The 25,323-nt window shown below is 43.5% G+C and overlaps 1 protein-coding gene across 1 annotated transcript in view; it reads right to left on the bottom strand.

The window, feature by feature from the left end:
- LOC104342673 (vasoactive intestinal polypeptide receptor) overlaps positions 1-25,323 on the bottom strand; it is a 108,538-nt gene that overhangs the window by 9,482 nt on the left and 73,733 nt on the right. The window contains exons 5-9 of the mRNA XM_086467336.1: positions 24,697-24,797; positions 22,638-22,770; positions 6,276-6,429; positions 4,158-4,218; positions 1,656-1,725 (exon numbers count right to left, since the gene is read on the bottom strand). Coding sequence (XP_086323462.1) covers positions 1,656-1,725; positions 4,158-4,218; positions 6,276-6,429; positions 22,638-22,770; positions 24,697-24,797 — 519 coding nt within the window. The remainder of the gene's footprint in view (positions 1-1,655; positions 1,726-4,157; positions 4,219-6,275; positions 6,430-22,637; positions 22,771-24,696; positions 24,798-25,323) is intronic.

Genomic DNA, 25,323 nt, shown 5'->3' with positions numbered 1-25,323 from the left:
GCAGCACTGAAGGTAAGATCAGAGCAGTTAAATACTGACTGTCTTGGCCCGTAGCAGACACAGGGCAGTGGTGAGTCAGGTGGAGCGTGACTTAGGCTTAGTATAGCCTTCGCATTGCATGATAGAAGACCGCTATCAGGCTACTGGAGATATTGTTTAGCTTATTTTTCAACCTAGAGTATAATCAGGCACTTGATCTGTTCCCAGTGATTAATATATATCTTATGTATCTTATGTCTCTTATATATGTATTTCTTCCTTTCCTTGAGATCTATGCTTTATTTCCATGGTTATGGAGAAAATGTTGCATTCTTCCCTGAAGAAACCTGCTGTTCATCAGATGGTGGTTATCGTGCCCCCCCTTTGCGACAGATTTATATGACATCTGCAGAAGGAAAATCAGGAATTGCTGGGTAAATTTTGTTTGGCAATGAGGAAATGATCTACTGGCCAAAAGAAAAAACAGACTCATTGATCCAAGGAGAATAGGGTGTATTTCTTGACAAAAAGGTTATCTTGGGAAAGGGAAAATACTATCTATAGCTTTCTATGATGATATAAATATTTTGAGATGTGTCATCTAAGTATTGTATTTCTTTTCAGGGAGGTGAACAGTGAAAGATGTATTTATTCAAGCTGTTTCAGTTTGGAATCCCTGTATGACAAATGCTACAGAAAAAAGTCTTGTTGAAAAGGTCATAATGTATGTGGAATAAGAAGAATATATGTCTAAGAAAAGATTTCTGTTTAAAAGACACATATTTGGTTTGATTTCTGTTGCATTCTTTTTCTTCCCTTCCCACATACTTTCCTTCATTTAAGAAAACTCAAAGTTTAACTCAAGTTCATTTGATTTTAAGTTTTGGCTTGATACCTGACAGAGGAAACACATAATATTCAACAAGTATGGAAGGACTCAGAGTTCCTCAGAAGTGTCATGTTTTCTGTGGTCAGAATTGTTTATATCCAGAGAAGTAAGAAGTCAAGCACTTCTGTTGATTTATCTGGAAATTTGCCACGCTTTTCAAAAACTTACTTTAAAAACACATAGCTGGAATCCAAGTTTGAACTGGATGCTATAACAAGAGCCAAATATCTTGGGGAATTAATCTAACCTCTTTAATCTAGGTAGAAATTTATGGTAGGACTCATCTCATTTTACTTCGTAGTGTTGTCACCTACAACTGAACAACTCATCCTGGGCTTTGCATACGGTCAGCTCAGAGAAACCAAAACATGCATGTCACAATTCATCCGATCTAATTTACACATCCACTGATTCATTAGACAAGATGAGCCTTTCCCAGATCTCCAACCACATTCCTCAACCTCCTCTGGCTACACACAATCATGGCTACTGCACCACAGTGCACAGGGCGACTAGCTGAGATGGAGGTAGTCAAAGTTAAATCAAACGAGCTCCACCGTGGCTGCCTAGTCACTCAAGCTCTTCCCATGGTCAATGCTTAAAGGTAGAGATGTTTATCTGGAGGGTGAACTTCCTCATCCTGAGACAGACAATCTTTGCACGGTGGGATTTTATCTGTCAATGCATTTTCCATGGACATTTATAGAACACTGCTCACCACCCCTTCACCCCCCACACTCAGTATTAAAGATGGCTTGGCAGCCAGCAGAATGGGCTGATACTTTACCAAAATAGACACCAAAATAGGAGTTTTAATGATCCACCAGAATGGGGATTCCACTATTTCCTCCCAGCACCTAAAAAGAAACAGAAGCAGACTTAAAACATCAAGGAAAGCAAGCAAGCAGCTGTGTAACCTTCTCGGGTACTTGGTTTCCCTAAATGCTAGGTTATGTGAAGAGGACTAAACCTGGTGTGCATGAACTGGAAAGGGCTAAAGACTTGCTTTGCAGTGGTTTTGAGCACTGGTAGGCCCCAGATACAACGCTGTGAGCTCTTTTCCCCTTGGTAATGGAATGGGCTGGCTGGAGGATGTTATGTCAGGGTGAATGTGAAGGAAAAGGGGGATTCGCTTAATTTCTCCTGCACTGAGGTCTGCTACATGGAAAAGCTATCGAAATCACAGAACCATGAGGCCTCCAATGCTCTCTACCATCATGGATGGGGTTTTTGTTAAGCACAGAGCAATTAGCACCATCAGGAACAAAAACAACCATGCCCTTCTGAAACAGATGACAGACATCTTATGGTGGGATTAGTCCGACAAAATCTAGCTAGCTGCATCTGAGCTATGGATCTAGCCAGAAAAGTCCACAGGGCCCAGGGTGTGATTTATTTCATCCTGAAATCAGAACTGGCTGCAAACCATACCACTCACCTAGGTCATCTGGAGCTATATTTTAAAGCCAACAAGGAAATGACAGAATAGGAATGCTGTGGAAACGACTAATATTGCTTGGGGGACATTTATCTCACAGACCTCACAAGAGTCAGGTGACAGAAGGTGCATTTTTAGGACAACATTAATGAAAATTGCTCTGCATTCATGTTAGAAATAGATTAGTGGAACCTACTGTAGACAATTTCACCTGGATTCAGCTCATCTAATTAAGAATGTTGACAGTGCAGATAACAGCAGATGAAGAGAGGCACTTTCAGGGCACAGCTCCTGAGACCTATTTTAGGCATCGACTTTAGGATGAGAAGAATTGCACTCCATGGACTACACTGACTGAATCTCCACTAGGTATAAAAGCAGACTAGAGCGAACTGCTCACATACAGATGCTTAGTCAGGTGCATACTGCCCTTTCATTTAGAATTAAAGTGGCCCTAATTATATCTAGTGCACTTCATTGTTGAAATAAATTCAGGCAGTCTGAATGAATGAAGGTCACTTTAATCTGGAGTTAGAACATTTAAATAGAGGCTTAATGTTGTTTAACCAATCTTACATAATTAGGTTTTATTTAATCTGGATTAATTTCCTGTAATTTTTCTCTGTAGGTAGTTTTAGTATGCAAAAAAAATGTATGTTAAGTATTAGCATATCCTGTAAATTCACACTCTGTTTTACTTGGCACAAAAGCGTAGAGCTTTAAAGCCTCCAGAAAACGCAAAGAAGTCTGTATTTTTATTAAGAATTGCTGGAGCTGAGTGGGAATATATAGTAAGAAGCATTGGTATCCAGACTGGTTAAAACCTTTGGTCTCTATCTCATTGTAAAGGCTATTTATTAACAGAGTAAATAAGGTCACTTTTATGCAGATAGAGTGAAACCATAAAAGAAGTCAGTAGCCCTCAGGAAATGTGTTAGCATGACTATAAATCAAAAACACAATGAGAAATCTGAGCTGCCTCTCTTACTGAAATAAGGACAAATCAGGACACATGAGGGAGAATGCACAGGAGAAAATGGAATTAACCATATGCTGCAAATGCAAGAAGTGAGGGCATGCACAGCAAGTACGTAATAAGCACCTGATTCTGTAACTCTCTGGAGTGTTTTCTCATAAAAGTCTTTCCAATTACTATAGTTTGACTGCTTGAGTAAAAGCGTGAAGGAGGATTGCAGGATCAGATCCTGTTTACTTGCACATATCCTCGGATCGCTCTGGTATTCTCATTCACTGAGCTGTATTCTATCTGCTGCTCATATAAAATATCAAAGGCTGCTGCTAGGTTAAAAAGGATGAAGAACAGATCCTAAGATCTGCCTGGGAAAAACAAAAAAGAGTTTGAGACTTTTCCTGCAGGAGAGCTAATGGGGGCGTTTATTAAGTATCTGTTGCACGAGCACATTTAGGGTCAATTCTGCAGGATGCAAAGCTCTGCTCTGAGCACGGGGCAGCTGCTCAGCTGGTACCTTTGTTATATACAGGAGCACAGGGCCAAATGTGACCACCAGGGCCTGTTCACAAATTCCCTGCAGGTATTCTGACCAACGGATTGGGAAATAAAACCACCAGGGTCTGTTCACAAATTCCCTGCAGGTATCCTGACCAACGGATTGGGAAACAAAGAGGGTGAGTGAGTGGACTAAGTTGACACAAACCATGTGTCGTTTCCCAGTTCATGGTGACAGGGGAAAGTCTCTGCTCTGCTCTGACTGCTGGTGGGGTTAGGGCAGGATGCCTGGGTTACTGAAACTGCAGGGCTTTCCTTGGCCTTCCTTGGAGGTAAAGGAAGAAGGAATTATAAAGGAAAGATAATTGCATCCACAGGCTTACCCAACATCGAAAAAGTAAATCCTGACAATAGTCCAAGCAGTGATGAACACGGAGGGGGCACCTGACAAGAGAAGAGATGGTGTTACTGTCAGAAACCATTACAATGCTTTCAGGGCTGTTCTCCCCCACTCTCCGTCTCTCCTGAGTGACTGACGCGACGCCTTCCCTCAAGAGTGGGCAAACGCTTCACGTTTTCAACGCTCACATGCCAAACAAGCAACATGTCACCCTTGTCCCACTCGCCAGGTAAGATGAGTTGCTTGTAACTGCTCCCTAGCAGACTCACCTTCCTGTTGCAGTGCCTACAGAAAAACTCCTGATGGGGAAATGCAAGGAATAGGAATCACTTTAGACATCTACAGTGTGGACACCTGTATCTAAGCCAGTCACCACAGCCTCTCTTTAGCATCAACGGGGAGAAATACGTACTTCTAACACATAGGTCATCTGAGCTACTTTAGATGTTTGTTTTAGGACAAGAAACATGCCCCTGGACTCCCTTGACAGTATTGCCCGGATCTCCACTGACTATAAAGGGAGCCGGGAGCGACAAGTTCACATGTAGATGTCTGCAGTTGGCCAGATGAACCTGCCTCTGCTCCTCACTCCATGATCTTCTGCCTGACTAGGGTGGTCTTGTTCCATCCTTGTGGTGCCTCTTTTCTCTGTCTCTTGTCTCTGATTAGTTTTCACTTGGAAATACTCCAGGAAGGATGTGTCGCTTTGTTCTGCGTTAGTCACAGTGTTGTGTATCGTTTATTGCCAGTGATTTCCGAGTGCAATGGTAATAAACACAGTAAGAACCATAATGAGTGCATCCAAATTATTAATTCCTGCATGATCCATTTCAGATATCCATCACTGATGCTCTTGCAAATGAGAGATGACTGAAAGGCCAAAAGATCCTTCAAGCACCTGTCATTTTCTTGAATTGCCCTTCCTCACCCAAGCAATCTCAGAATACATTACAAGTGCAAGAGATTTCCTCTGATTTAAAACCATTAGCTTCATACATTTTTATTTAAAATCTGCCAGCTCTACTGCGCTGAAAGGAAGGCAGGTTTAAAGAAGGTCTGACCTGATTAACTGCATCTGAAACAAGGCCTGCTAACATCATCTCCTCTTACGCTTATAGCACGAGAATTGTCTCTCTTCTGAAGTGTGAACCCAAGCGTAACTCCTGTCACTTTCGATGGAAGTTACTCCACGGCTAACTGAACAAATCCCGAGTCCAGGCATACCCCTGTCCATGACACAATTTCATTTTTTCTTTTCTTTTCAAGATTCTTCGCCGCTCTAATTATTTCTCAGTTTCAGCTACTGAGAGCAGGCAATAGAAAGCCATTTTTCTTCCTTATACAGAAATCTTCAGCTAAATGGCTTAAAGGGGAAAAGGCATCTCTGTTTCTGGTAGGGTTAATTTGCATAAGTTAGCAATTCAGCTGAGTTACTTTGTGAAGTGTTTAATTCTGCCTTCCTTGGCATTTTCTTTATTTTATTTTATTTTATTTTATTTTATTTTATTTTATTTTATTTTATTTTATTTTATTTTATTTTATGTGTTAGAGACTAGATTCACATTAAAGCTGGAGAAATCACAAATGCAGTAAGCAGAAGGTTATCGGCATCAGCACACAGGCGATGGGATCTCAGGATAGCTAGCTGGCCTGAACTCAGTAAGACAAGGGGAGAGCGACAGACTGCAGTGGCTGGTTCAGTCCAGGAGTCCTGCTTTGCTGGGATCCATCCTTGCAGTTTAAGGTCAACGCAGGATATCAACTTTGGGATCCCAGTCAGGATTAAAGGACTAAATGCCTATAAAAGTGATGAGGAGTTTCTTCAGGCCCACAGTCCTTAAAGACACTGAGGTGCTCAACTACCAATTAATGTAGCATAAACTAAGTTCATAAACACCTTTGAAAATTTAGGCTGATGCTGTTAAACTCCTCTGGTCATCGCCTGATCTTGCTCCTGGTTGCACTAACGATTCTTGGCAGCAAGGTAACACGTGTCCTACACCTCTGCCCTGCCTGAGCCCCCAGGTTTGTGGATTAAATTGCTGTTAGAAATGCCCGTCAGGATCACCTCTTGGCAATTCAGTTTTGAGAAGATGCGTACCCCAGCCAATCAAGATGTACCACCAAAAGTACTTCCTCTCTGAAAAGAACGAGATGACTAACAGGGTGTGAAGATACAACCCCTCCACCAGGAGCCAGAAGAAGTTGGCCATGACGCAGTACTGGAAGAAAACCATCATGGCTTTGCAGCCTACCTGGAAGAGAAGAAAGGAACAGTGGTGAACTGCAGCATGTTTCCATAGCAAAGACACCAAATTGCCAGTAAACCTTGCTCTGTGTGTACCTCTGGGATTGCTTTCGGCATCATCCGAAGCCCTTATGGAATGAGCTCTACGGTAAAAAGCTGAAATCTCTACCAAGCTTGCTTGGGGTGGACATGCTTGACACACATTAACCCCTGCATGGAGAGTGCAGGGTGCCTCCTTGGGAGAGTCAGCTCAGGTCTGGATGCTGTTCGACTGTGTGAGCCTGAAGATGCACTTGAGCTTGGAAACCCTTCTGAGTAGTGACAAACTAATATGCTGGACCATGATCCTTACCAGAGTGGTGGTGCTGCTCTCTGTACATTTTGGAGGTACATCTGTGGGAAGCTGGCTTAGCGGCAGAGGATGCGAGAAGGTCCTGCCCTGATGTGCAATCACCAGCCTCTCTGCTCTGCCAGGCGTGGGTTCGTGGGGCTGAGCTGTGAAGCAAACCACTGCACTGGTTCAGAAGAACCTCCAAAAAGGCGCTACTTTGAACTGAGACCAACTCAGTGACTGGTTTATCATGCAGCCAACAAACTCTTGCTTCAGCATGATGGAAGCGATCTGCACTGGAGGGTAAACAAGAATGGGTGGGAATTTCTTATGCTATTTTTGGCACTAAAGTCAGGATCTTGAGGAACGACACTGAGTGACTCGGACGTCATGGTCCCCTCCATCATTCTCACTGGGGCTGTAGGCTAATATTACTTGGCTCCCTAAACCCATATAAATGAAGCCTCTGACTTGTATAAACTGATCCTCCAGGGTAAAAAAAGAAAATAAATAAATCTGTGCTAATTAGCTCTTGAAAGCAAAGTCCATTTGTATTCACTCCATGGCTTGGTAGATATTGCAAAACCTGAAGGAGTTTGAGACAGGGGTTTCAAGAATGAAAGTCTATGACGAATTGTGAATCCTCAGTTAGGAAAAGGACTGGGATACATGCTTTTAAAATAAAGTGTAAGAAGGAGAAGCAGGGTAAACACTAATGAGCATGGACAGATTTGATTGCATTGGAAGGGGAGAGATTTGAAAAGGGAATGAGGATTGTTTTTCTTAAGGAAATGAATAATTAAACACAGTAACTTGCTATGTGAAGATTTCACTGCAGCACAGGTGATGGGAACAGTCACCTTACAAAAGAAAAAAAAAAAAAAAAAAGGGAAATTTCTCTCTGACACCACAAAACACCTGAAAACAAATCAGCTGCCCTAAGAAGTGTGTCAGCCCTGGCCACTGCCCCAGCATGTGATGTATCCAGGTCCAGCTGCAGCTTTACAGGAGATCGTTGGTTGCATCATTACACGCATCCACGCTGCCTAAGCATCCCTGAGATGTCGATTCGGCAACAGCCTCGTTGCCTTCAGTGAGTCTGCTTGGGTGACACGCTGCACTTATCGGGGCAAGAGCACGAGAATCTGGCTGCTCGCACTCTGGTTAGAGGCTCTTCCCTGGCGCTCTGCACGTGCAATATGTTGAATTTAGAGCAATAACTGATTTGCACCAGTGACAAGCTCACACTACCCCCCACCCCGCTCCCCTCTCCTGCTGAAAACAGTTGCTATGAAACACATTGGTTGAAAAGAGAAGTGTGGAAAGTGTTTTCTTGAAGCCACATGTTTTGGAGAGGGACTTGTCCCCACTGATCACTCAAAATTAATTCAACCCTCCCCTCGCACCCGCCAGTATGTCACACTGGGGACCCTCATGGGCTCCTGCTAGTCAGTTCACACGCGCATCAGCTCCCTCCTGTGAGGCAGATGGCATAAGCAGACACTTGCTGCAGGGTGGTGATGGGGGAAGGTGGAGGCAGAGCAGGCAGTTAACTCCCAGGGAGGGAAGGTGACACAGAGCTGAGCTGACAAGGGCCGGGGATGCAGCAGCACGCTCCCTATGGCTCTTTGTTTCTCCCTGCTCTTGTGTGGCTATGGCTGTGTGACATTGGCACACCTCGTTTCTTCTGCCCAAAGCCTGAGCGCTTCGTTGTGTCTGCAGCCAGTGGGGATTTGCTGGTGTGAGTGTACTCAGCCCTGCTGGGGCTGCTGAATTCTTTAATGGTTTCACTCTACCAGTATTTGGCCTTAAGGAAAGAGCTCACAGGTGAGACACAAGGTTTAAGGGAGCAGTTTTGATGCATCTCAACCACATGCTCCTCAAACATGTATTTGCTTTGGGGATTGAACACTGGGGAATCCTTTCTGGATGGCTGCATTGAAACTATGGAAGACACACGAGGCTGGAGCATGTCACGAGGAACGGCAATACTTTACGGGACCAGGAAGGGCTGCTCACAAAAAGTGCATGTGATTTCTGCCTAACAGAGATGCTCAGGCAAGGATCCCCAGCCTGAGTGCCCAAATCCACCACCTCTTTTCCTGGTATTGGCAACCATTGCTTTTGTGGCAGTCTCTGGCCCTACCTCCTTCCCTAACATGGTGGTGGGTTGTCACAGAGCTGAGGTGGATCATGCACGTGGGCAGCAGCTGGGTTTTGTCAACTTCTTCTCTGAGGGACCTGTAGCAGATCAATTCTCTGCTCCATGCTGAGGGATATTTGCCTATTTGAGCACATGCTACCACCCCAGGCATTTTTTGTTTTACCTGGAGCTATTTTTATGCACCATTTTGAGCACATGGCAGTAACGTGTTGCAGCCAGGGATCCCCTCCAGCATGGGGATGTCCTGCACCGGAACAGATTTGGATGCAGTGTCCTGTCTTACAAATTAAATCATGGTATTTTTTCGCTGCCTGGGCTTCTTGCTACTATTGCCTAAGCCAGCTAAGTTTAAACCAGACCAGGTATTTCTATAAGAGATGCAGTTTCACTGTTGACTGCAGTGTTGTTCTTCCATTGAATTCTCTTTGACAGCCAACTCAGTGATCATTTGGAAAACTGTCCTTCCTGGCTTTTGAGACCTTATTACCTGCAGCACTTGGTAATAGGTCTCTGCTTTCCTGATCGATCGGATTTAGCCTCAGAATGGCTGTTATAATGCTGGGAAATAAAATCCATATTTATATAAGATGGTTTACCCTTTAGACGACAGACACTAGGCAGAGATGAGCTGCTACATGTCATAGGAGACTTTTTTTCCTAAAGAGCAGACCTCATGACGTGTCAGTGTTGAAAGACTAATACAGGCTATGTTTAGAAAAGACATTTTCAGCAGGAAAAGCAGCATTACAGCACTGCTTTTTCCATTCTCTCCCCTTCCACTATCTCATTTACAACAGCTTATTTCCCTGTCTTTCTTCAGGGATCCTGCCCTGCTCATGTCCACATGAGATGCTGCAGTGAGATGGTCTTCCTTGGCTTGGCAGGTGGCACATCTACCCACATGGCTCCTCTCTGCTCCTCCTCTTTGGGACTCCATTAGACGTGGGCCATTTGCTTTTCCCATGAAGGTCCCCTCCTTTTTCACATGTGCCGCTGGTGACTAACTGCCGAGATGGATCCTGCCTCCAGCCAATGAGGCATAGAAAGCTTTTTGACCCCACCAAACCCTTTTGTGCTCCTCTTTAAATTCCTCATAGTGAATGAGAAAATTTAATCTTGACTATTGTAGTTTACTTGAGGATGAGATGAGGCATGTCTGGGCCAACCCTCTCTTCCCTATGCATCTATATTTACAACTGTTTAACTGAGAACTATCTGAAAAGGAGACACTGCACAAGAGTCAGCTGCTTAAAAGTAGACTGCTAGTGTCATTTTAGGCACTGCCAAGTATTGTAGCTGTTGCTCCAGAAGGATGGGGTTTTCCTGGGGAGACCTTCGGGATACTCACAGGCATTTTAAGGGGTATAAGATGGCAGAAGTCTGCCCTTTATGGAGAATCCTTGTTGAGATAGCAGGACAGGGAAAAAAACGTACATCTTGCACTGTACTACTGTCCTGAAAGGCTGGTTTCCTGCAATGTAGACAAATCCCTGAAATAATTCCTATTATTTTGTATTTTAGATGGATATTCACACCTGTACGAAGTGCTCGAAAAATACTGACCTGCTGGTCATGGAGCATTTAGCATTCCTTGAACACAGGCTTGATAGGATATGTACCAGGCCTATGGCTCTCACAGGAACGACTTCATTTCAAAATAAGGGGCATTTATTGCTCTCTGAGACAGAGCTGCCCTGAGCATACACCTATTTATTGCCTAACAAGGCAATAGTGAAGGCAGAATATATCACATTTGCTTTGAAAAAGAAGGGGACTTCTTGCAGTCATTTTAGGGCAAATATTTAATGAGCTGTTGACACTTAGGAATGTACACTGTCCTTTCAATAAGGAGATGGATGAGCAGGGACGAAGACGTGGTTGGTCAGAAAGCTGGTGTGACGTTGAAATGTGCTTAGTTGAGAAGCTGGCCAAAAATTTTAGGGTGTCAATAGTGGGTCAAGTTCAGAGCTTTATAGAATGGTGGGAAAAGCAACAGCTACCCACAGCCAGCACAGCATACTTGTGCTGCGGCTGCTGTGCAAAACACAGCCCACTTTGTCAGATCATAGGAAGAGTGCACTTAAGATGCAACCAGAGTTTCTGAGAAAGAGGCAAAGAGAAGAGACATGAGGGTTGGAAAAACAAGACTGAGCAATAACCCTACCAGGCCTCTTCCCTGCGCCCAGTAGCACTTTATACTTTCAAATAATGTTGGGCCTGAGAAAAACATCTTTCTCCTAAAACTGATGCAGTGACCAGATGACTCACCTAGAAAAACACAGTTCAGATGCTGGAGGCAGTAATTAATTCAGAGCTGAATCTGTCATTGCATTAATACACAAATGTCATACTCCTCAGTGATAATAACTCTGCTTGAGGTATCCTTACTCATTAATAACTGCTAAGGATTGTCAATCTTGACCAGCTCCTGAATTTATCTAGCTCAGTATAAGCAGCTTAGTCGGACAGGAGCTGGTCTGAGGTTTTGAGGGAGGTAGACACACACCCAACACATACGCATGCATCACTCTCCTGTGAATGCAATAAAACTCAACAAAAAAAAAGGCCAACTCCACAGAATTGCTGCGGTGCATCACAGAGCATCACTGTCCTAACACAAGTCTCCCTTGTCTTCTTTATTGGGGATATGGTGTGTTACAGGTTTAGGCCTTGGGTCAAAGGAGGATTTAGATGAAAAGAAGCATAAAGGGGCAAGTGACTGATCATACTCCCACCCGACCCAGCGCAGCTGGCCTGGGCATACATTGTGACATAAACAGTCTGCCTGAGTCTTGTTGCCCCAATCACAGGAATCCCCACCACGAGACCTGACCTGTCCCTCCCCGTGCATGACCTCTCCTGTACATGGATGTGACCCCTGTGCAGACCCCCTGTTCCCCGCTCATAACCTCGAACTCTGCAGCCTCCTGTGATGCGGAAATTTTGTGGCAGGGCACCAAGGCATATTTAAGTCAGCTTAAAGATGTATTTAAGACCTCACATGCAACCCTGGGCAATGCTGCAGCTCCTGGCATTATTTATGATGTTGGGACAGAGCCTTCAGCCCAGTCCCCAGTGCCTTTGGCAAAAGCGTGGGCTCAGATTTGCCTCAATCAATCATGAAACCTGGAGGCCTCAAAATCCCCTTTAAGGTACTTAGGTCCTTTTACTTGGGCTACCACCACTGATGCAGGAGGAAGAGATTTACACAGAGATTTCCGCAGGCCTCTTCAACAGAAGACAGATGAAAACTCAATTTCTCAGTGACAGATTTATCCAGTGCTTTTCTTTAATGTTGCCCAGAAGACATGACCTATCTGAAGGGTTAGCTGCTGAGTGACTCATACTGAATTTGCCCACAGCAACAGCTGCTCTTCTCCTCAGCCTAGTCAAGGAGGCTTCCTTGACCTTATTTAAAAGCCTTTTATCGATCACACTGAAGATCATGTTGCTGGGGCACACCTGGAAGATGAGGTAGCCCTGAGCAAGCACTAGCCGCCTTGGTGATGCTGAAATTAAGGTCTTCAAGCACAGGGACTGGCCCTAACCCTACATCTCCATAACTATAGTGCCATTTTAGACACTCATCTCATAATCATAACTAAATTCAGGAGTCTCAGTCTTGAGCTGACTCCCACCCCATATGCCTAAATCAGATCGAATCCCATCCCAGCTCTTCTTCCGTTGAGATGTCCACCTCAGCCAAAGTATAATGTAATCTGTAACGATGATGCAATAACCAAATAATTGCTCTGTTTACAAGATTAGACGGTATGACTAATTCCCCATCTTGCTATCATGGCACCCGAATTCATACAACAGACAAATCCCAATCATTTTATAACCTAAATATTGTACAGCACTGCTCATAGCTATGCCCTGTCCATTAATTTCTGTGCATGTTGCATGGAGATGTCAGGATAGACTTAGTTTCCAAATACATGTTTTTGTTTTTCATGGGGCATTTCTCTCTGCTTTTAACTTTACTTTAATTTTATAGAATCATTTAGGTTGGAAAAGACCTTTAAGATAATTGAGTCCAACTTTAACCTAACACTGCCATGTCCACCGCTAAACCACATCCCTAAGTCGTTTAGGTCCCATGTCTACACATCCTTTAAATACCTCCAGGGATGGTGACTCCACTGCTCCCCTGGGCAGCCTGTTCCAATGCTTGACAACCCTTTTGGTGATGAAATTTTTCCTAATGTCCAATCTAAACCTCCCCTGGCACAACTTCAGGCCACTTCGTCTTGTCCTGTTGCTTGTTACTTGGGAGAAGAGACTGACCCCCACCTCACCATAACCTCCTTTCAGGTAGCTGTAAAGAGCGATCAGGTCTCCCCTCAGCCTCCTCTTCTCCAAGCTGAACACCCCCAGTTCCCTCAGCCATTCCTCGTAAGACTTGTGCTCTAGACCCTTCACCAGCTTTGTTGCTCTTCCTTGGATGCGCTCCAGCACCTCAGTTGTCTTTCTTAAGAGTTATTCTTACAAGGATTAAGACTTATTTCTTATAAGGTTGGTTACTCACTGAGAGAAAAAACTGTTGACGGGAGGAGTGGATATACTGTACTGGCCTAGGTATTACTGCCTCTGTTAAGAAAGGAAAGGTGGGTATATTCAACGAGCTTTACCCTAGGAAGTTGTTGCCCAAGCCCGTATTGTTTGCTGGAAACAAAAAGAAAACTTCTCTTGCCCACTCAAGTGGGGATTTTTTGCTCCAACTAGAGGCTAGAGAAACCTTCTTTTACAAGTCACCTCCACAGAGAGAGGAGAGGTGTTTTTTCAGTAGTGACTGTTGATCCTGGCTTGGACGTCTCCTGAGGAGATGGCTAAGATATAATGTTGTATCTTTATAGCCTCAGGCTATTTCATGTCTTATTCCCATGCTCAAGCCTATCAGCTTTTACGCATCATCTTTCCACCACTTAGTTGGCTTTGACAGATGAGCAGAAAAACATGCCATATCCAAGCGCCTGCAAGAGAAACTGCAGTAGAGAAGACATTTCCTGAAGCTGACTTGGCAAACTGAACACGTGAACACCAACTTGTTATCTCAGCCTTCTGCTACTGCACCTAGTCTTCTGCAGAGACAATTTGGCTACACAGGGCAATGGCTTGACCCTACAGAAGCAATGTCCCTGCTGACTTCAACCGGGCTTCGTACTGGAGGCCTAATTTGCAGAAATTCAGCATGATGTCAACAGAAATTGTTGACAGAAATAAAACAGCTTCTTACTGAGTGATTCTGTTCCTCCAAAAATGAGCCCCTAGGTCAAACCAATTTGCTGAGACACAAAAAAAAAAGGGACCAGAAAAAGTGCTAACTCACCCTTAGCACACTCAACCTTTTGTGTAACAACAGAAACAAACAAACAAACAAACAAACAAACAAGACTGCCTGGCCAAAAGCCGTCACTTTTATTTCCTCCCTCATTTTAATTGCAGTTGTAGACTAGATTCAAACAGGTTACCGGCAAAAAAGCCCCACAAGGTTTGTGTTCTACCATGAAAAGGAACTGAGGTCTATTCAAACAAGAAATCTCCTCCTAAATCAGTTGGGTGCCTTTGACTCCTTCCTTTCTTCTCTATCACAGAGTCTGATGAGTAAGTAATTTCAAATGATAAATTGCTACGCTGGTGGGTGGCTCTGCAAATTTTCCTGGAAGATACAGGGAAATTTTGCGTGTTGAGGACCTAACAGTATCTATGACTAAAGAAATTTGACTAAAGTAATTCTTAAAATGCCACCTTGATAGAAATAAAGTGGCTTATGATCGAGACACGTAGCCTTCAGTGTGTGAGGGCCTAAGTCGTCAAGTTCAAAGCCTTGATTAAAGCAATTTCTCATCTATCAGGAATTATAACAAAGAAAAGACCTTCATGGGAATAGTAATCTTATGTCTTGATGATGGACCCTTCAGCTCCTGCTGCCCCTAGTGGCTTCAACTGCGTGTTAACCCTATAAAAAGTACAGCAGATAGAGCAACGTAACTGAATTCAGGGTCACCATCTATCTCAGGCACAGGGATAAGAGGCCTCCAACACTCATTTTCCCTGTTAACATGCTGCTCTGCATCAATGGTGCCCCAGAAACATTATGCAAGAGTGCTCTTAAGCCTTGGCAATAGCAAATTAATTCAATTTATCTTAACCCGCTTTCCTCTAGGTCACAATACATTACATTTTCATGCGCCCATCATTGCCAAAGAGCACACACTGGAATACTTACTCCATGTCAGCTGTCACTGGGCAATTTATTAAGCCATTATAACCTGGATTTGTGTCTGAGCTTGTTGATTTGTTACCGCTTCCACAAAGCAGAAATGCTATTTCTAGACTGATGAGCTGTTCTATACAGCCATACACATGCACACACAATTTCAGCAAGCTAAGTCTTGCCTGCTCCCATCAAGACTGTGGAAGGATGGAGACATTAGAAGAAGCTATTGAGCTCCATCTCTCTTTCCTGTGCCACCACTTCCACTTACACCAAGGCTGGGCCACTACTGAACCTGAGAGTGTTATTTCTCTAGCAATAGCTTAACCCATAGGGTCCCCAAAGTTCCATTGGCCTTTCACCTCTTTAATGCCAGCTGAAAGCCAGTTGAAAATGGCAAGACATTTAAAAGTCTGTCTCTGCTAATGTGGAAGTTACATGAGACAACCTCTATTTTATGTGCTTGCCACACCACAAAACATGGCAGGGCTGGATCTTCCACTTGCGGAAACCTTGAGAACTTCATTACAATAAATGGAGCCGTACCAGTTTACACCAACAAAAAACGTGGTCCACATGACTGCACTTTATGCCTTGCCCACTTCCCACACAGGCTTCCTCAAATACGACGCTATCTGTTGAATTCAGTAGGAAGCTCTTATGTCTGCTTTTCCTCACAGAAGCAGCAAGTTTAAGCCCCATGACTGTGATCCTCAAGGCTATTTAAGCATTTCTCTTCCGCTGATTTTAACAGGGGTTATGTAACTGTCAGTCTTTGAGGGCCTCGGCCTTTCTATTTTGTCTCTTAGGAATACTTGTTTGATTTTTGGGGGCAGTCTTGCGAGTATTTTTAAGACGGTGATTAGCTCTAGCTGGTCTAGCCTCTGCGTCAGATGACTCAGAGTTCAGCTTAGATGTAAAAATAGAATTATCTTGGTAAACAGGGTAACTGTCCCTATTTCATGCTCATCAATTGCAGAATAATGGCACTTCTGAACACATCTTTAGTAATAAGGCAAGTCAACCACAAGGCAGTATCTAAAGACAGAAGGTGATCAGAGTTTTACTAATGCCCTTCCCCTCGCTTATCAAATTTTCTTTCTTTATTGGCAATACTGCATTGCTTTAGGGTGCCAGTCCATGACCGGGGTACTGCTGTGTCAGGCATGATAGAGTCACTTAGGCAAAGAAAGTTCCTGCTCCAAAGCTCTTCCACAGTCTGACTTTCTGCTTTCACTCCTAGGTTATTTCCAGGAGCAAAGGAGAAGGCAAGGTGATAACTCATCAAGCAAAACTGTGTAAAAACACGTTAAAGCTTGGTCTCCATGGTCCAGACCATCTCAAGGGTTGCTTCAGCTGAACAGTCCAAAAGCAGAAAGTATCTAGGATCCGATCCTTTTCCTTGGAAGAATGGATCACTTCATCCATGCTCTGTGGGCCTGACCTGTGGCCAGCTCCAGAGGGAGCTCCCATCAAGCTCTCCCTCTATTGCTTTCTGTCGACTCTGCGGTGGGACTAATCAGTGAATATCCTGTTTCTCTTCTGTGTAGGGATGCCCATGTTGACCAACCCACAGCTGAAATACAGCCCCCTTCCCCTGCTTCTCCCACCTTTTACTGCAAAGCCCATCTTTCTAAAGCAGAATCCCAATCCCGTGGCACAAACCTTCCTCACTCCCTAGCCTGGCGTGCTTCCAGGACCACACACCAAGTGCCTAGCTTCATCCCCCACTGCCATTCATTGCCTCTCTTTCTCAAAATGATGATGTTTCATCTTCAGCTTCACACACCCTTCATTCACTGAACTTGCTGCTGAATCCTTAATTTAACTCTGGCACTGCTTTTTGAAAGCATAGTTGAGGCATTATTTTTGTATTTTTATTTTGTACTTTCAGGTAATATTTTCACTGTTAAGGCCTCTGTTAATTAAGGAATGTAGCTGTAGCCTCTTTGTTTCTTCATCTCTCCCAGTCTCCTCTCCATTTTCCTGGTCCTTTCTAGAAGTGCCTCAATACCTTCAGTGAAGTGAACCTTAAAGTGCTGCTGTGATATTTGAAACAGAATTGGCAAACATACATTGCCCACATTCCTTCCTCTTGCTTGCTTTCTGTTGTTTTTTATTTCTTTGTATCATTTACAGGAGCTTTCTCTAGTTTGCCTTATTTTTTTTTTTTTTTGTTGTTCCTTCCCCTCTATCATTTGTTTTGCTGTAAAATTCGGATTGCAGCAGTGATCAGCAGATACGGAGACATCAGCAGATATGGGGATAATATGCCACAGAAGTTGTCTGGCAGATGCAAATGTCTTTATCTTACCTGATGGTGAAAAGGTAGACCAAGGGGCTGGGTGTGTTAGGTTTGTATTGTGACAGCAACATCATAGAGTTCTTCAGAAGAATTCAAAGTAGAAATAAAACACTGTCAAAAAGCTCAGAAAGAACAGAAGCCAGTTGTTTGCAACACCCATCTCCTGAAGCCAACAGGAAACCATTCAGCTGGGTTTCACAGGCGTTTGTGGACAGGGTAAGGTGGTTCAGGTCAGACATGAGTGGAAGAGCACAGTGAGAAACTTACTTTACATGAGCAATGATTTTTCTTTGCTCCTTGGGATGAAAACCAAATGTGGCCAATGCCTTTTAGGTGGGAAGAGTGAGAGTCTCCTTCACCCTACATAGCTGAGCAAAACAAGGTGAACCTCATTTCACGCTGGGCCTCATCTCCACGGCAAGACAGAGGGTAACGCATTTCCTTATCTCTGGCAGCACCTCTGTGCCTGGGTGGTCCCACTGAGCTCAGTGGATGAAGTACAATTCTGCAGGAATGGGCTGAGCTACCGAAAAAGCGTCAGCTGACGTATTTACACATTTTGGAGACTAATCCAACTCCAATTAAGTCAAGGGCAAGATTCACATTGTGTTCAGACAGAGTTCTGCCAGGCTGTTCCCCCCAAGCCAGTCAGCCAAAGTTCAGCAGATGCTGGTCTGTGCTGCTAAGAAGAGCTCATCCCTCCTCTGTGTAGGTGGGAGTCGATGTTTTTCCCAGAGGATGTAACCCAATGAAAGGGCCGAGTCTCTAACATTCACCTCACTTTTACACGAGTGCATAAAAATGCTTCTACTCCTCCCTTTCTCCAGCGACCTGCCCACTAAGATCTGAGGATCCTATGTGGATCTGAGTAGCCTCAGGGGGAGGTGCACTGGAAAAGAAAATGTGTCTGTCTTCAACTTCCATAGACAGAGTTCATTTAGGGGCCTGTAGCTATAATCAATCTGGCCTGAGGAAGCTCATGTGAAAAACCACAATTTTTCACACTGAAAATATGAGTTATGTGTGTATGTTCACAATTGCTAGAAGTCCCACCATCCCGCACCCCTTGCAAAGAAAAAATTTTTCTTAGAATTTGATTGTCTTACTGGAATGCAAAAGGAGAAAGATAAACGATCAAGTCTCCCTTGTCTGAATCCTCAGCAAAGGCAAATTTGCAGAGTTCAGAAAAAGTCAGCCTGAATTCAATCCGTAGATCCTGATCTTTGTTTATATCAAAATTATTTATTGGCTTCTTTGTCTTCAGCCAGGCTGGAAATGTAAATGGTTCATCATTATGCTATTCAGATATCACAGCAATGAAACTATATCAAAACCTATCCACAAAAACACAAAAATGAAACGATAATTCAGTCAGTTCAATCCTTCTACCTGGTTTGCTGTTTTGGCTACTGGATTTCAGGGGGTGTTCTCCAAGGAGGGAAGGAATGCAGAAGACAAAGCATGAGAATGCCAAGATGGAAGGTCACTAGGCCTAAGAAAGGTAATGTGAAAAACTAAATCTTATAAGGAGGCCTCTTAAGTGTGGCAGTGAAAAAAAACCCCAGAAGAATGCAGGCAAATACAGGCTGGAAAGTAGCACAATTTTTCTTGCAGTATGAGTAATCGTTGGATGCAATAAAGCCACGTGTGGCAAGTTTTCCATCAGAAATGACCTATTACTGAAACAGAACGTATTCTGAACAAAACAAAGCCAATAGCTATTGAAGAAGTCGGAGTGGGTGATTTCACAGACCCCTCCTAGCCTGATCATCTCTACATCTGAGTGCTTGAAGCCCAGACTGACTAACACACTTGAGTATATGCCTATTTTTAAGCATTTTAAGCCAACAGGATGATTCAGTTACCCATAATTCCAGACATACTTTATGACTGAAGGCATGACAGCGAGAAAGTGGTTTTGGTTTACTAATGACTGTTGGTACCTTGGGCGATAAGCTGTGCATATATGTGGCCATCAGATTCCTCTGCTGTTTCTACCCCGCTAGAAAATCTGAGGTTCCTACAATGCTTTGTTTCCTGGAAAATCCCACAGTGGGCTATCTGAAGGCCAGCCTTCTTTGAAGGTCAGTCTACATGCTGCTGCATGAGCCAAGGGATCCCCATTGTGCCTAAGAGCAACCCTGACTGATTTGGGCAGCTGTAGAGAGGAGAAGGCCCGAGGGACATTCGTAAACCTACCGAGTTTCCTTAGTGTGGGCCAAAGAGCCTGGGCCACCTTGTGCAGGTCCTGGAGTCAATGATCATTTAAGCCTGCTACCTTCATTTATGAAAACAAGCCTTCCTTGCCAACGCAGTGTTTCTGCCCCATAAAAACAGTCTGAATTTTTCATCCAAGCAGCAAGAAATTTTCCCCATGGACTGAGTTTCTCAAGAAAAAAGGACCAAGGAATTCAAGGAGGCTACAGGTGCCACACATGATTCTGTAAACATCACTCAGTGTGTGGTGCTTGTTCTGGCTCAAATGACGGCTCAGTGATGCTCACCACACGTATTTTGGCTGCTTTGGCCCTGAAATGCTTACTGCCTCATTCTCAGGCTCTGTGGCCCACAGAAATGCCCAACAAACTTCATCTTTCAGGGTACTTATGTCGAACTCGGTGGTAATCCAAAACTATTTGAGTTTAAAACGGCATAGAGTTAACACCGTAACTGAGGTCTCCCACACCAGACAAAATGAAGTAAAAATGTTATTGTGGCAAACTCTATGAACAAGTATTTTTCAATTACATATACACCTACATGTTGTGCAGTTCCTACTTGATTAGAGCATTGACACGTTTGTCGGTGGAGAGCTTAAAATATTTTTGTGTGGCTGGTGCATAAAACATAATTCTAAGTTTCCTTACTGCAACAGGTAATGCCAAATTCACGAATTTGGTCCTTTCATTAGAAATGCTGGGAGAGGTCTCTGTTCATCTGGATTTTATAGCCCTGAGTCTGTTCTGGAAGGGGGGTGCCTTTATCCTTTTTTCCTTCAAGGAACTTAGTGCAGTATTTTCTCTAATGAAACACTGTTATTCCTTTGGTTTAGCCCTCTTATAAAACAGCATAGCGGTGAGAGCATTCAGTAAATTGAACTGTTTGTTCAAATATTTCCTCAGGATGAATGAGCTCAAGGCCATACCTAGCCATTATACACAAAACCTTCAGTAAATTGTGTATCAGGCCCCTGGGTATATGAACTAGTACCCACGTCTTCCACGTCAAAACTTTACCCTGCAAGTTCAAAGAACAAACAAACCAGTTATTTAACCTAACTCAAGCTAACCTAACCCAATCAAACCCATGTAACTGCAATAGATTTTATAAACATTTCTGCAAACAGATGAGTATTAGGAGAGGTATTTTGAGGGCATTTCATGTAGGTATTTTTCCCCTATAACCTAAAAGGTTGTCCAAAATGTTGGGTGAAGACGGGTGCAGATTTGCAAGGGGCATGCTCAGCCTAGTGGGGTGGAGACAGATTTGTTCCACATATTTTTATAACGCTTATTTATCATCCAGCCACTCACCCTGGCATTCAACATGAAAATCCTGTCAGGGAGAAACACACACAATGGTGACGGCCACGGGTCTGCCTGAAAGCACACTGGCTTCCAGAAGCTGCAGATTCTGCAGGAGAAAGTCCTGTATTTACATACAGAAGTGCTTCTGGATGGACGGTTGAAGCAAACACTTCTCACACAGCTTTCTGCAGTCATGCCTCAGTCATGACCCAGTGCAAACGACTGCAGGGGTGAGAGGTTAGTTCAAACTCCACGGCTCATCAAGTTCTTGGCTCCTCTGCCAATTAGCTTTGGCAGTTATCTGTGGCAGCACACACCGGGCAATTGTTTATTCCAGTTTATTTCTCGTTCTAGCCATTCACGGACCTTCACAATAAAACCCCATTCCTAGAGAACACAGATCCCAGTGAGCCACAAAGGGGAAAAAACCCCCAGAGTCACTGCAACGGGAACGTGCCATGTTGCCGACAGTTCTTGGGGATAAGCTGGGAGCAGGCTGCTCTTTGATATCAGCTGAGAGCTGCTCAAGCAGAAAGGTCATTGTAACAGCAGGGACAGGACTTGGGGTAAAGATAAAGAAAAGCCAGAAGGGAAGGAAGAAATTGGTTGGATGAAAGAGAAAAGAGAGTCTTTTTCTGGTGCTGTATGACATAAAAAAACAGGTCCAGAAGGGATCTGCTGGACTGCTGCACCCAGTCCCCTGCTATTACCAGCAAGCAGCTCATCTAACATTATGAATTTATTATGGAGGGTTCCTTTTTCTTTTTCTTTTTTTTTTTTTTTTTTATTTTGCTGACTTCTGATCACATCTCTTTATTTTGGTGATTTCAATTTCCTGCCTAAACTTATTCATGACCAGTGCCCTCTTAGGTCAATATGGCCTTTAGATAAACAGCTCTTCTCCCTCCTTAACGTTCGCTCCAGCTGGTAACACTGAGTTTGAAAGTGGAAAAAAATATCCCAACTCCTTTTTTCCCCTCATTTATCATCCCAGTGGGGAAATCTCGCAGTTGCAGACAGCTAGCTTGGGATACCAATGCAGAAGGAAAATAGACAACGATGTCTACACATAGATTTCCCACCTAAACTCCTGCAGAGATTTGGTCAGTGTAAGCAGAGGAGCCATCCAAATGCAGGTGCCTTCTTCAAAGCAAGGTGAGCAGCTCTCCAGATTCCAGTGAGTATATTAGAGCTCGACTGACTATGGCTGCACTTTACACACATAGCTCATGTACAGGTTCTCACCCCACAGTTACCTAGTTATGTGAATCTGGATCTGACCCCCGGCTCTCACTGAAGAGAAAGGTTTTACTGAATCCCTAACACAGGACTGCAAGTCTCCTTTGACCAGATATTCAAGAAATTAGCATGGGACTGGGTGACAGACACACATCTGACAGGAGCCCCAAAATCTTGTAGAGCCCCAGTTGTGGGTTTGACCTCAGAAGGGACCAGATGCCTATAAACTTTTGACCTTGCTATTTTATTTTATGCCTTTTCCATACAAGTTCAAATTCAGCAATCATGTTCTCGTTTCCTTCAAACCAGAAGAAAAATTGAAATCCTCCCAAAGTACTGTCTCACGTGCACGTGCGAGGTAATTTTTGGTGCATTGTTTAAGAGGGGCAACAGAATAAGGTGGAAACTTCAATGTACACGGCTACTTACTGAACTCACAAAGCAGTGTTCAGATTCTCCGCTTTCAAACAGGATGACGTCTTTTATGAAGACCGCGATAGCTCTCATGATGAAGGACATGAAGAGGTGCATATGGATATAATTTCGAGTACAGTGTAGTTTTCTGTTGGGAAGAGAGGAAACAACATTTCTGAACAGTGAGGCTTCTCAAAAGCATTATTTATCTATTTACATGCTTCTTCTGCCAAGATACAGACTTACAATTAAACACTAGAAACTCTGAGACAAACTATGTTCTGATGTAAATCACCACAAATCCACTTGAGCCTTTTTACATCCACAAAACATATGGCAATCCATACATCTGCAGCAGTGTTGCTGCTCTTCCAGTTCTCAGAAAAAAAGATCAAAATACAGAATGACAGAAAACAGGTCCATCACACTGCTCTCCACTGGAAAAGAAATGTTTTTGACTGAGAAACCGTGCTCATCATAACGGTCTGTTTTCTACAGAATCTTTGTACTGCAATAATTCTTTTCAAAGTGAAATGTTTCTTCATGAAGATAAAAAAAATCTTAGCAGCTGCTGCCAAGATTGACACATATTACAGGCTTTCTGGAGCAATATGAACTGTATTTTCAATTAAAAATGACTAGTTATCAATGATAATGTTGAGAACACCACCAGGGTTTTTTGGTCCCTTCCCCACTAATATTTTGAAGATGAATTCTGACCAAGCAGTGTTTTTTTTTTTCAAGTGAGACTTTACATCAGCTAAAGTGAAAGGCCTAATACTCTGGAAATGGGTACTTTGTACAGTCATCAGAACCACAACAGACCTCACTCAGCAACATGATCAAATTACCACCTCTTAATGAGTCACTGTGCATCGGCAGAGTTTATGCTCTTAATCTCTGACTATGGCACGATAATGTGACTGAGCTGAGCCCTCTGTACTTGCAGGCGAAGCAAGTCAAATTACGCTGTTTCCAACAGATGAAGAGCACGAACCCCAACAGTTTCACCAGCTTGGCTAGCACCTTGTACCTTGTTGAGATGAGATAATTTGCACGTGTGTCTGATTCACTCTTGAAGAGGAGTGGAGAGATCGTGTGTGCTGAGCAGTGTAAAGATCCTGAAGGGCGAGGCCAGTCGTGGTGCAAGTGTGAGAATTACCCTAGAACGTCTGCTGTTTCCTACAGCTTGATTTGGTGATGATGTCTGGACCAGACTGTCATAAATTGGACAACCGCGTAATGCATTTCAGGGAAGCCACTGGAGAGTGGCATGAGGAGATGGAATCACATCTAGAAGCTTCTTCCATCTCATGGAGGTCTGCTTTATGCTGTTCTCCCTATACATAAATAACATTATAATAGGAGATTACCTTATATGCAGACTTCTTCATTGGAGGCACCCAAATTTAGATGCTTGAATCTATTATAAAAAATAGACTGAGGATTTATTCATTGGCTGCAATCGAGGCATCTAATGCCATCTGATATGCTGTAGAGCATCTGCCCATCAATCCAGGAGGGCCTGGGTCTCCTGAAGGTCCTGCATCGTATCTGCTACCCTTGCGCACATCTCAGAGGCTCCAGCACATCTAAAGTGACTCTGGGTGTCTATGTCTTGCCACAGTTATAGCAGGAAGCGCTTCTGAAATAGGCTTTGGGAGGTAACTTTGGGGTGTGATTCAGCTGTACCATTCTGAACACCTACTTTAGTAGAAATTCATCATTCAGATTATCCCTGTATACCATACTGACTAGGTCTTTGTGGACTATAATAAGATCATGGCATAACGACCTCTAATACAGAGGTCTAATACACAGTAATCTACATTTAGTGAGATGACTCCCACATAGTAATTGGATTGGGGTTACAACTCTCACACAAAGGCCACAAATCACGTACCAGAAAACAGTGGTACCAAAAGATGGAGGAACTTGCCTCCCCTGTCCCACTGAGACTTGAGAGAAGTCTTTTGCATCCATCTGTAACACTCAAAGCCTTTAACTTAAACAGCCACTATGTCCTTTGAGTCATCCCCTTACCTATGCTTTTTTTTTTTGCTCATAGTCTTACCTGAAGAGACATAAAATGATCATGGCAGCCGTGAGAGCAATGAGCGATAAGGTATGTCCAATGGTGTAGCCGGTCTTGACTGTGCCATAGAACGCTGTTTGCTAACGTGAAGGAAAGAGACAAAACAGGTCTTTCAACGAGCTGACAACATGCATTCCTAAATACACCATCACTGAGCTGTTACTGACTTTCTTGGTGAGACAAGGTAATTGTCCTACTCCATTCTCTCAAAAAATCCCCTTCACCCTTTAAAAATCACATCCAGTAGAGCACATGACCCAAATACCACCGATGTGAGTAAAGAACGTGTCCGGTTGCAATAGAGCTTGGATCAGTCCAAAACCAGGTTACAGTCACACAAGGGAAAAGTTCATGCAGGAAGGAGTCTGATTCGACACTTGCAGAGACAGCTACACGGTTATAATCTTGCGGAACAAGAATGACTAATGTTCAGTTAAACATCGGCTCTGAGGTGGTGAGTATGAAATCTGAGGACAGAACTGGCCTGGAAATTGGTTTGCTTTTGAGGAAGCTCGACATTGTGTTTCGGCAAGTAAAAACTTAGTGTTCTCATTGAAATCACAGAGATGTTAATTCAAAAACGTATTTTAAGTTGGCAATTAGTTC

The sequence above is a fragment of the Leptosomus discolor genome, chromosome 6 (assembly GCF_034619465.1).
Source record: "Leptosomus discolor isolate bLepDis1 chromosome 6, bLepDis1.hap2, whole genome shotgun sequence".
Lineage (NCBI taxonomy): Eukaryota > Metazoa > Chordata > Aves > Leptosomiformes > Leptosomidae > Leptosomus > Leptosomus discolor.
This window is presented reverse-complemented; position numbering and strand designations above follow the sequence as displayed.